This window comes from Tachyglossus aculeatus, chromosome 12, assembly GCF_015852505.1.
Source record: "Tachyglossus aculeatus isolate mTacAcu1 chromosome 12, mTacAcu1.pri, whole genome shotgun sequence".
Classification (NCBI taxonomy): Eukaryota; Metazoa; Chordata; class Mammalia; order Monotremata; family Tachyglossidae; genus Tachyglossus; species Tachyglossus aculeatus.
The window spans coordinates 32,817,442-32,829,779 of NC_052077.1; the positions used below are offsets into that span (position 1 = coordinate 32,817,442).

At 49.2% G+C, this 12,338-nt stretch overlaps 1 protein-coding gene across 1 annotated transcript in view; it reads left to right on the forward strand.

Annotated features, from left to right (window-relative positions):
• ANXA10 (annexin A10) overlaps positions 1–5,630 on the forward strand; it is a 36,940-nt gene extending 31,310 nt beyond the window's left edge. The window contains exon 12 of the mRNA XM_038755058.1: positions 5,538–5,630. Within this exon, the coding sequence (XP_038610986.1) occupies positions 5,538–5,630 (93 nt within the window). The remainder of the gene's footprint in view (positions 1–5,537) is intronic.
• The last annotated feature ends 6,708 nt before the right edge of the window (positions 5,631–12,338 follow it).

The following is a 12,338-nucleotide window of genomic DNA, read 5'->3' on the forward strand; positions in this document are numbered from 1 at the left end:
CTATTCTAAGTGTGGGGGTGGATACAAGTTAATCAAGTCGTACGCGGTCCATCTCCTATGTGGGCTCATAGTCTTCATCCCCTATGCTAAGCTATGCTATGCTAAGTGCTTAGTACAGTGCTTTGCACACAGTACATGCTCAATAAATATGATTGAATGAATTTTACAGATTAGGGAACTGAGGCACAGGGAAGGGAAGTGACTTGCCCAAGGTCACGGAGCAGACAAATGGTGGAAGCAGGATTAGAACCTATGTCCTTACTCCCAGGCCCATGCTTAATAATAATAATAATAATAATAATAATAATAATGGCATTTATTAAGTGCTTACTATGTGCAAAGCACTGTTCTAAGTGCTGGGGAGGTTGCAAGGTGATCAGGTTGCACCACAGGGGGCTCACAGTCTTAATTCCCATTTTACAGATGAGGCACAGAGAAGTTAAGTGACTTGCCCATAGTCACACAGCTGACAGTTGGCGGAGCTGGGATTTGAACCCATGACCTCTGACTCCAAAGCCCGGGCTCTTTCCACCGAGCCACGCTGCTTTTCCACTAGGCTATGCTGCTTCTCGATAACACAATTTAATACACCTTGTTTGCCTTGTTAGATTCACCCAGGCAAGAGTTTCATTTCCCAGCCAATTCTTCTTGAGTAGGTGAACTAGAGTATTCCCACGCTGGTGTGATTTGGGAAGCTTTCAAGTTTATCCAGATACATTTGTACTATAGCCTACTATATATTTGGTGCTCCCAAGTGCTTAGTACAGTGCTCTGCACACAGTAAGTGCTCAATAAATACGATTGATTGATTGATTGATTTGGTCTTCCTCCTCCTCCTGCTATTTGTAAAAAAATTTTTAGTCAATTTCATTACACTGTACAGTCCTGGAGATCAGGAACCATATTCTTGCTCCTGCCTCTCTCTTCCAAGCACTTAGTAAAGGAATTCACACTTAGTTGCCGCTCAATAAATACTATTGATGATGGTCCCCAAGGAATGCCTGCATGCTGCCATCTTTCACTGCACACTCCATGGGCGGGAATTTTTGAAGCGCTGTCTATTTTTCCGTGTATATTGCATTTCATTCATTCATTCAATCGTATTTATCGAGCGCTTACTGTGTGCAGAGCACTGTACTAAGCGCTTGGGAAGTACAAGTTGGACGGTTCCTACCCAACAGCGGGCTCGCAGTCGAGAAGGAGACAGACGACAAAACATATTAACAAAATAAAATAAATAGAACAGTAAACATGTACTATTAAATAAATAAGAGTAATAAATCTGTGCAAACATATATACAGGGGCTGTGGGGAGGGAAAGGAGGTGAGGCGGGGGGGATTTATTCATTCATTCATTCAATCGTATTTACTGAGTGCTTACTGTGTGCAGGGCACTGGACTATTCACTCAATCGTATTTATTGTGCTCTCACTGTGTGCAGAGCACTATACTAAGCGCTCGGGAAGTCCAAGTTGGCAACATATAGAGACGGTCCTCCTCCTCCTCATTCATTCAATCGTATTCATTGAGCGCTTACTGTGTGCAGAGCACTGGACTAAGCGCTCGGGAAGTACAAGTTGGCCACATCTAGAGACGGTCCCTACCCCACAGCGGGCTCACAGTCGAGAAGATTGTCTCTATCTGTTGCCAAACTGGACTTTCCAAGCGCAGCCTAATCACCTTGCGACCTCCCCAGCGCCTAGAACAGTGCTCTGCACGTAGTAAGCGTTCAATAAATGCCATCATTTTTATTATTGAAGCGGCGTGGCTCAGTGGAAAGAGCCCGGGCTTTGGAATCAGAGGTCATGGGTTCAAATCCCGGCTGTGTGACTTTGGGCAAGTCACCTAACTTCTCTAACTATTGCATGTGTGGGAGCTTTGAAGTGATGTCCATACACTGCTTACTGAAAAGAACGGTGGAGGCAGCTTGAACCAAGTGCTAGCTATTCAAATCAATCAATCAATCAATCAATCATATTTATTGAGCGCTTACTGTGTGCAGAGCACTGTACTAAGCGCTTGGGAAGCACAAATTGGCAACGTATAGAGACGGTCCCTACCCAACAGTGGGCTCACAGTCTAAAAGGGGGAGACGGAGAACAAAACCGAACATACTAACAAAATAAAATAAATAGAATAGATATGTACAAGTAAAATAAATAAATAGATAGAGTAATAAATATGTACAAACATATATACATATATACAGATATACATATATATAGGATATACATATATACAGGCAAATTGTAGAACATTGGACGGCCATAGTTGCGGTGGTTACCGTGTCTGTGGTTGAGATCGTTGCTCTCTGATCCATGAGGAGATCCATACTCCGCTCGTGTGGGCCTATTGCCTTTTTTACTTCATTTCTGTGTTTATATTGTTTTGGTGTTCTCATTCAAATGATATTCAATCCGTGAGTCACTCTTTCTCCTTTGAGCTACCATTCCTTCATTCATTCAATCAATCGTATTTATTGAGCACTTACTGCGTGCAGAGCAACATCATCATCATCATCAATCGTATTTATTGAGCGCTTACTGTGTGCAGAGCACTGTACTAAGCGCTTGGGAAGTACAAATTGGCAACATATAGAGACAGTCCCTACCCAACAGTGGGCTCGCAGTCTAAAAGGGGGAGACAAAACCAAACATACTAACAAAATAAAATAAATAGAATAGATATGTACAAGTAAAATAAATAAATAAATAGAGTAATAAATATGTACAAACATATATACTAAGCGCTTGGAAAGTACAATTCAGCAACAAATAGAGAAAATCCCTACCCAACAAATGGCTCATCATTCAATCAGTTGTATTTATTGAGCGCTTACTGGGTGCAGAGCATTGTACTAAGCACTTGGGAGAGTACAGTATAACCGTGTTGGTTGGCATTCATTCATTCATTCAATCACATTTATTGAGAGCTCACCTCCTCCAGGAGGCCTTCCCAAACTAAGCCCCCCTTTTTCCTCTCCTCATCCCCTTCCCATCGCCCCCCCTTCCTCTGCCCTACCCTCTTCCCTTCCCCACAGCACTTGTATATATTAGTACATATTTATTACTCTATCTATTCTATTTGTACATATTTACTACTCTATTTTATTAATGATGTGTATATACCTACAATTCTATTTATTCTGATGGTTTTGACACCTTTCTACTTGTTTTGTTTTGTTGTCTTTCTCCCCCTTCTAGCCTGCGAGCCCACTGTTGGGTAGAGACCGTCTCTATATGTTGCCGATTTGTACTTCCCAAGCACTTAGTACAGTGCTTTGCACACAGTAAGCGCTCAATAAATATGATTGAATGAGTGAATGAATTTTAGTGAAAACTGGGATTATGGCCACGATCCCAACTATCTGTTCCTTTCTCCTTCCCTCTTCCAGACTTAGAGCAAGCAGGTGAACTGTGAGATTTACATCGCCCAGAATTGTGAGATAACCCTACTATAAATCCCAGGATGCTGAGGAAACTAGGTTGCTCCTATACTGCATTTCGACCAGGAAATCCAAACAATAAAAGAGAACTATGGAAGTAGTGTGGCCTAGTAGAAAGCGCATGGGGCTGGGAGTCAGAAGACCTGGGTTCTAATTCTGGCTCTGCCAATTGCTTGCTGTGTGACCTTGGACAAGTCACTTAACTTGTTGGACAAGTCAACTGTAAAATGGGGATTAAATCCTTCTCCCTCTTAGCCTGTGAGCCTCAGGTGGGACAGGGATTGTTCCTAATTTGATAATCTACACCAGTGCTTAGAATAGAGCCTGGCACATAGTAAGCACTTAACAAATTCCATAAAAAAACTAGAATAGTGGGGTCATGTGGGACAGGGATTGTTTCTAATTTGATAATCTACACCAGTGCTTAGAATAGAGCCTGGCACATAGTAAGCACTTAACAAATCCCATAAAAAAACTAGAATAGTGGGGTCATGTGGGACAGGGATTGTTTCTAATTTGATAATCTACACCAGTGCTTAGAATAGAGCCTGGCACATAGTAAGCACTTAACAAATTCCCTAAAAAAACTAGAATAGTGGGGTCAGTGTACTGTTTGACTCATGGTTACAACAGTCGACAAAATTATCCTATAAAATTGGGACTCTTCCTTCTGAATCGGGACAAATCATCATCATCAATTGTATTTATTGAGCGCTTACTATGTGCAGAGCACTGTACTAAGCGCTTGGGAAGTACAAATGGACAAACGAGCAACCTAATCTTAAACATTACACTTTAGGAATATGCCACCTACCACCAGTGCCTGTTCAAAAAAAGATGAAGAATTCTAAAAGGATAAAAATGGATGGAAATAGAAACGTAATTCACATTCCCTCCCTAAAAACGAAGTGGGTTAAAGGAAAATTGTGCCTCCAAGACAAACAAAGCTCCAAACTTTAGACTAGTTTCAGCGGCCACTGGATGTCACCATTGCTCCAGGAAATTGCAGGGCTAATGTGACTTTCTTGATGAAGTGGGGACTTGCAGAAGAAGAGATGGATTTTTCTAGATTTTTGGTTTGAAAATGATGAAGGCTGATGTTGAACTGAAAGCCATTTCTTCCTAATAAGTGCCAAATGGGCCAGGCTAAAGAAAGGAGTACTTCAGGATCACGTCTGTAGTGTCTGTAAGTTTTCCAACCCTGCAGCCTCCAAGGACCATTTCATATTCAATCAATCAATCAATCAATCGTATTTATTGAGCGCTTACTATGTGCAGAGCACTGTACTACGCGCTTGGGAAGTACAAATTGGCATCACATAGAGACAGTCCCTACCCAACAGTGGGCTCACAGTCTAAAAGGGGGAGACAGAGAACAGAACCAAACATACCAACAAAATAAAATAAGTAGGATAGAAATGTACAAGTAAAATAAATAAATAAATAAATAAATAGAGTAATAAATATTCCACTCTCTTACTCCTTTTCTCCACATGCTCCCTAACTCTAGCTTTTTTTCCCCCTCTCTTACTTTCTGTACCTGTCTCCCAAAATACTCCTAGGTGCCCCTCCTTCAAAGTCCTCCTAAGAATTCACCTCTTCCTCAAGGCCTTTCCTAATTAATCCATCAGCTTTCCAGTCCCACCACCATATTAGCCACCTCATTATTATTTATTATTTATTTTATTACTTGCTCAAATGGTAATGTATTCACAATTTATGCTTACTGCTTATCCCATTATGTTGGCAGCTTGTTAAAAGCAGGGACTGATTTTTTTTTCCTTCCTGAATATCTTCCTTAAGCACCTAGTACAGTGCCCACCTCAAGTAAGCGCTCAATAAATACTGTGGATATGGATACTTGCCTTCCTCCATCCTTCAGAAAGTGAACAGATTCTTCCTCTGTGAAAAGTGGTGGAAAGAGGTTTATGCGCAGGGAGGAAAAAATGTTTCCCTTTCCTGCACAGGCGCTACGGTGCTATGCTCCTCCATTCATTCATTCATTCAATCGTATTTATTGAGCGCTTACTGTGTGCAGAGCACTGTACTAAGCGTTCCACAAACCACATGAATAATATACCTTGAATCACAGACTCCTTTGTCAGCAGAGACAGGAGCAAGGAAGGACTATCAGGAGAAAGAAACAGAAAATGTACTCATGATTACAAAAATTTCCCCAGAGTAATCGCAGTCCAGCAAGGAGTTGAGAATGTCAGAAGAGCTAGAAGCAGCACTGGAAAATTTTCTGGTATTTTTGAAATAGTATTGGTTAAGCGCTTAGTATGTGCCAGGCACTGTACTAAGCACTGAGGTAGGTATAAGAAAATCAGGTGGGTCAGAGACCATGTCCCACTTGGGGCTCACAGTCCTAATCTCACTGAGGGCAGGTAAATCAATCAATCAATCAATCGTATTTTATATAACAAACAATATAACAAAGGGTCTACCGACTTTGTTGTATTGAACTCTCCCAAGCGCTTAAAAATTGTTTGATTCATTTCCATTTTGCAGATGAAGTAGTTGAGGCACAGAGAAGACTTGCCCAAGATCACACAGCAGAGCTGGGACTAGAACCCAGGTCCTCTGACACCAAGACCCATGTTCTTTCCACTAGGCCACGCTACTTGGAAGCAGCGTGGCTCAGTGGAAAGAGCCCGGGCTTGGAAATCAGAGGTCATGAGTTCGAATCCCGGCTCCGCCAGTTGTCAGCTGACGTTGGGCAAGCCACTTTACTTCTCTGTGCCTCAGTTACCTCATCTGTAAAATGGGGGTTAAAACTGTGAGCCCCACGGGGGACAATCTCATCACCTTGTATCCTCCAGTGCTTAGAACCTTGTATCCTCCAGTGCTTAGTACAGTGCAGTGCTCTGCACAGAGTAAGCTCTCAATAAATACGATTGAATGAATGAATGAATGCCAACCAACACTGTTATACTGTACTCTCCCAAGTGCTTAGTACAACGCTCTGCACCCAGTAAGCGCTCAATAAATACAACTGATTGAATGATGAGCAACTTGTACTTCCCAAGCGCTTAGTACAGTGCTCTGCACACAGTAAGTGCTCAATAAATGCGATTGAATGAATGAATTGGATGAATATTTACTATTCTATTTATTTTATTTTGTTAATCTGTTTTGTTTTGTTTTCTGTTCTCCCCCTTCTAGACCATGAGCCCGTTGTTGGGTAGGGGCCGTCTCTATATGTTGCCAACTTGTATTTCCCAAGCGCTTAGTACAGTGGTCTGCGCACAGTAAGTGCTCAATAAATACGATTGAATGAATGAAAGCCAACCAACACTGTTATACTGTACTCTCCCAAGTGCTTAGTACAATGCTCTGCACCCACTAAGCGCTCAATAAATACAACTGATTGAATGATGAGCAACTTGTACTTCCCAAGCGCTTAGTACAGTGCTCTGCACACAGTAAGTGCTCAATAAATACGATTGAATGAATGAATGCCAACCAACACTGTTATACTGTACTCTCCCAAGTGCTTAGTACAATGCTCTGCACCCAGTAAGCGCTCAAAAAATACAACGGATTGAATGATGAGCGACTTGAACTTCCCTAGTGCTTAGTACAGTGCTCTGCACACAGTAAGCGCTCAATAAATGCGATTGAATGAATGGCAACCAACACTGTTATACTGTACTCTCCCAAGTGCTTAGTACAATGCTCTGCACCCAGTAAGCGCTCAATAAATACAACTGATTGAATGATGAGCAACTGGTACTTCCCAAGTGCTTAGTACAATGCTCTGCACCCAGTAAGAGCTCAGTAAATACAACTGATTGAATGATGAGCAACTTGTACTTCCCAAGTGCTTACTTAGTACAGTGCTCTGCACACAGTAAGCACTCAATAAATGCGATTGAATGAATGAATTGAATAATAATAATAATGGCATTTGTTGAGCACTTACTATGTGCAAAGCACCGTTCTAAGCGCTGGAGAGGATACAAGGTGATCAGGTTGTCCCATGGGGGGCTCACAGTTTTCATCCCCATTTTACAGATGAGGGAACTGAGGCCCGGAGAATAATAATAATAATAATAATAATAATAATAATGGCATTTGTTAAGCGCTTACTATGTGCAGAGCACTGTTCTAAGCGCTGGGGGAGATACAAGGTGATCAGGTTGTCCCACATGGGGCTGACAGTCTTAATCCCCATTTTCCAGATGAGGGAACTGAAGCCCAGAGAAGTCAAGCGACTTGCTCCAAGTCACACAGCTGACAAGCGGCGGAGGTGGGATTAGAACCCATGACCCGGGCTCTTTCCACTGAGCCACACTCCTTCTCTAGTTGCTTCTCTATTTTATTTTGTTAACGTGTTTCGCTTTCTTGTCTGTCTCCCCCTTCTAGACTGAGGGCCCGCTGTCGGGGAGGGACCGTCTCTCTATGTTGCCAACTTGGACTTCCCAAGCGCTTAGTACAGTGCTGTGCACACAGTAAGCGCTCAGTAAGTACGGTTGAATGAAGGAATGGACCCCGGCGGCGAGGGGAAGGGCGGGGCAGATGCGAGGAGGAAAATGAGGGCCGTCCTTCCCGTTTGTCCCTTGGCGTCGGCTCCGCCCCCCGCCAACTTCCTCATCCCGGCCCGGGCCTGCTGGAGGGGACACAGGCCCGAAGGAAAGGGGGGCCTGGCCAACGGCTCTCTCCCCTCGGGAGCTGAAGGAAAAAGGGCTCTGACGGGCCTTCTTCTTCCCCCGGGAGCTGAAGGGAAGTGGGGCCTGAGGGAAATCTCTCGGCCCCCGGGAGCTGAAGGGAAGTGGGGCCTGAGGGTCCTTCTTCTTCCCCCTGGAGGTGAAGGGAAGGGGGGCCTGAGGGAAATCTCTCGTCCCCCGGGAGTTGTAGGAAAGAGGGGTCTGAGGGTCTTCTCTCTCCCCCCGGGAACTGTAGGAAAGAGGGGTCTGAGGGTCTTCTCTCTCCCCCCGGGAGTTGTAGGAAAGAGGGGTCTGAGGGTCTTCTCTCTCCCCTCGGGAGCTGAAGGAAAGAGGGGTCTGAGGGAAATCTCTCGTCCCCTTGGAGCTGAAGGGAAGTGGGGCCTGAGGGAAATCTCTCGTCCCCCGGGAGTTGTAGGGAAAAGGGGTCTGAGGGTCTTCTCTCTCCCCCCGGGAGCTGAAGGAAAGAGGGGTCTGAGGGGCCTCTCGCTTTCCCTGGAGCTGAAGGGAATGGGGGGTCTGAGGGTCCTTCTTTCCCCCCCGGGAGCTGAAGGGAAGTGGGGCCTGAGGGAAATCTCTCTTCCCCCTGGAACTGAAGGGAAGGGGGGCCTGAGGGAAATCTCTCGTCCCCCGGGAGCTGTAGGAAAGAGGGGTCTGAGGGTCTTTTCTCTCCCCCCGGGAGCTGAAGGAAAAAGGGGTCTGAAGGTCTTCTGTCTTCCCCCGGGAGCTGAAGGAAAAAGGGGTCTGAGGGTCTTCTCTCTCCCCCCGGGAGCTGAAGGAAAGAGGGGTCTGGGGGGCCTCTCTCTTTCCCTGGAGCTGAAGGGAAGTGGGGCCTGAGGGAAATCTCTCGTCCCCCTGGAGCTGAAGGGAAGTGGGGCTTGAGGGAAATCTCTCTCCCCCCGGGAGCTGAAGGAAAGAGGGGTCTGAGGGTCCTTCTTCTTCCCCCTGGAGCTGAAGGGAAGGGGGGCCTGAGGGAAATCTCTCGTCCCCCTGGAGCTGAAGGGAAGTGGGGCCTGAGGGAAATCTCTCGTTCCCTGGAGCTGAAGGGAAGTGGGGCCTGAGGGAAATCTCTCGTCCCCCGGGAGCTGTAGGAAAGAGGGGTCTGAGGGTCTTCTCTCTCCCCCCGGGAGCTGTAGGAAAGAGGGGTCTGAGGGTCTTCTCTCTCCCCCCGGGAGCTGAAGGAAAGAGGGGTCTGAGGGGCCTCTCTCTTTCCCTGGAGCTGAAGGGAAGGGGGGTCTGAGGGGCCTCTCTCTTTCCCTGGAGCTGAAGGGAAGTGGGGCCTGAGGGAAATCCCTCATTCCCCTGGAGCTGAAGGGAAGTGGGGCCTGAGGGAAATCTCTCGTCCCCCGGGAGTTGTAGGAAAGAGGGGTCTGAGGGTCTTCTCCCCCCGGGAGCTGAAGGAAAGAGGGGTCTGAGGGTCTTCTTTCTCCCCCCGGGAGTTGTAGGAAACAGGGGTCTGAGGGGCCTCTCTCTTCCCCCTGGAGCTGAAGGGAAGGGGGGCCTGAGGGAAATCTCTCGTCCCCCTGGAGTTGTAGGAAAGAGGGGTCTGAAGGTCTTCTCTCTCCCCCCGGGAGCTGAAGGAAAGAGGGGTCTGAGGGGCCTCTCTCTTTCCCTGGAGCTGAAGGGAAGGGGGGGCCTGAGGGTCCTTCTTCTCCCTGGAGCTGAAGGGAAGTGGGGCCTGAGGGAAATCCTTCGTCCCCCTGGAGCTGAAGGGAAGTGGAGCCTGAGGGAAATCTCTCGTCCCCCGGGAGTTGTAGGAAAGAGGGGTCTGAGGGGCCTCTCTCTTTCCCTGGAGCTGAAGGGAAGGGGAGGGGGGGGGGGGGCTGAGGGTCCTTCTTCTTCTCCCTGGAGCTGAAGGGAAGTGGGGCCTGAGGGAAATCCTTCGTCCCCCTGGAGCTGAAGGGAAGTGGGGCCTGAGGGAAATCTCTCGTCCCCCGGGAGTTGTAGGAAAAAGGGGTCTGAGGGGCTTCCCTCTTTCCCTGGAGCTGAAGGGAAGGGGGGGGGGGGGGGCTGAGGGTCCTTCTTCTTCTCCCTGGAGCTGAAGGGAAGTGGGGCCTGAGGGAAATCCTTCGTCCCCCTGGAGCTGAAGGGAAGTGGGGCCTGAGGGAAATCTCTCGTCCCCCGGGAGTTGTAGGAAAAAGGGGTCTGAGGGGCTTCCCTCTTCCCCCTGGAGCTGAAGGGAAGGGGGGCCTGAGGGAAATCTCTCGTCCCCCGGGAGTTGTAGGGAAAAGGGGTCTGAGGGTCTTCTCTCTCCCCCCGGGAGCTGAAGGAAAGAGGGGTCTGAGGGGCCTCTCTCTTTCCCTGGAGCTGAAGGGAAGGGGGGCTCTGAGGGTCCTTCTTTTCCCCCCGGGAGCTGAAGGGAAGTGGGGCCTGAGAGAAATCTCTCTTCCCCCTGGAACTGAAGGGAAGGGGGCCTGAGGGAAATCTCTCGTCCCCCGGGAGCTGTAGGAAAGAGGGGTCTGAGGGTCTTTTCTCTCCCCCCGGGAGCTGTAGGAAAGAGGGGTCTGAGGGTCTTCTCTCTCCCCCCGGGAGCTGAAGGAAAGAGGAGTCTGAGGGGCCTCTCTCTTTCCCTGGAGCTGAAGGGAAGGGGGGGCCTGAAGGTCCTTCTTCTTCTCCCTGGAGCTGAAGGGAAGTGGGGCCTGAGGGAAATCCTTCGTCCCCCTGGAGCTGAAGGGAAGTGGGGCCTGAGGGAAATCTCTCGTCCCCTGGGAGTTGTAGGAAAGAGGGGTCTGAGGGTCTTCTCTCTCCCCCCGGGAGCTGTAGGAAAGAGGGGTCTGAGGGTCTTCTCTCTCCCCCCGGGAACTGTAGGAAAGAGGGGTCTGAGGGGCCTCTCTCTTCCCCCTGGAGCTGAAGGGAAGGGGGGGGCCTGAGGGTCCTTCTTCTTCTCCCTGGAGCTGAAGGGAGGTGGGGCCTGAGGGAAATCCTTCGTCCCCCTGGAGCTGAAGGGAAGTGGGGCCTGAGGGAAATCTCTCGTCCCCCGGGAGTTGTAGGAAAGAGGGGTCTGAGGGTCTTCTCTCTTCCCCCTGGAGCTGAAGGAAAGTGGGGCCTGAGGGAAATCTCTCGTCCCCCGGGAGTTGTAGGAAAGAGGGGTCTGAGGGTCTTCCCTCTCCCCCCGGTAGCTGAAGGAAAGAGGGGTCTGAGGGGCCTCTCTCTTTCCCTGGAGCTGAAGGGAAGGGGGGGGTCTGAGGGTCCTTCTTTTCCCCCCGGGAGCTGAAGGGAAGTGGGGCCTGAGGGAAATCTCTCTTCCCCCTGGAACTGAAGGGAAGGGGGCCTGAGGGAAATCTCTCGTCCCCCGGGAGCTGTAGGAAAGAGGGGTCTGAGGGTCTTTTCTCTCCCCCCGGGAGCTGTAGGAAAGAGGGGTCTGAGGGTCTTCTCTCTCCCCCCGGGAGTTGTAGGAAAGAGGGGTCTGAGGGTCTTCTCTCTTCCCCCGGGAGCTGTAGGAAAGAGGGGTCTGAGGGTCTTTTCTCTCCCCCCGGGAGCTGTAGGAAAGAGGGGTCTGAGGGTCTTCTCTCTCCCCCCGGGAACTGTAGGAAAGAGGGGTCTGAGGGTCTTTTCTCTCCCCCCGGGAGCTGAAGGAAAGAGGAGTCTGAGGGGCCTCTCTCTTTCCCTGGAGCTGAAGGGAAGGGGGGGCCTGAGGGTCCTTCTTCTTCTCCCTGGAGCTGAAGGGAAGTGGGGCCTGAGGGAAATCCTTCGTCCCCCTGGAGCTGAAGGGAAGTGGGGCCTGAGGGAAATCTCTCGTCCCCTGGGAGTTGTAGGAAAGAGGGGTCTGAGGGTCTTCTCTCTCCCCCCGGGAGTTGTAGGAAAGAGGGGTCTGAGGGTCTTCTCTCTCCCCCCGGGAGTTGTAGGAAAGAGGGGTCTGAAGGTCTTCTCTCTCCCCCCCGGGAACTGTAGGAAAGAGGGGTCTGAGGGGCCTCTCTCTTCCCCCTGGAGCTGAAGGGAAGGGGGGCCTGAGGGAAATCTCTCGTCCCCCGGGAGTTGTAGGAAAGAGGGGTCTGAGGGGCCTCTCTCTCCCCCCGGGAGCTGAAGGAAAGAGGTACCTGAGGGTGGTCTTTCTCCTTTCGGGAGCTGAGGGAAGGGGGGCCTGAGGGGCCTTCTTCTTCCCCCGGGAGCTGAAGGGAAGTGGGGCCTGAGGGAAATCTCTCATCCCGGGAGCTGAAAGAAAGAGAGGCCCCTCTCTCCCCCAAGGAGCTGTAGGAAAAAGGGGTCTGAGGGTCTTCTCTCTCCTT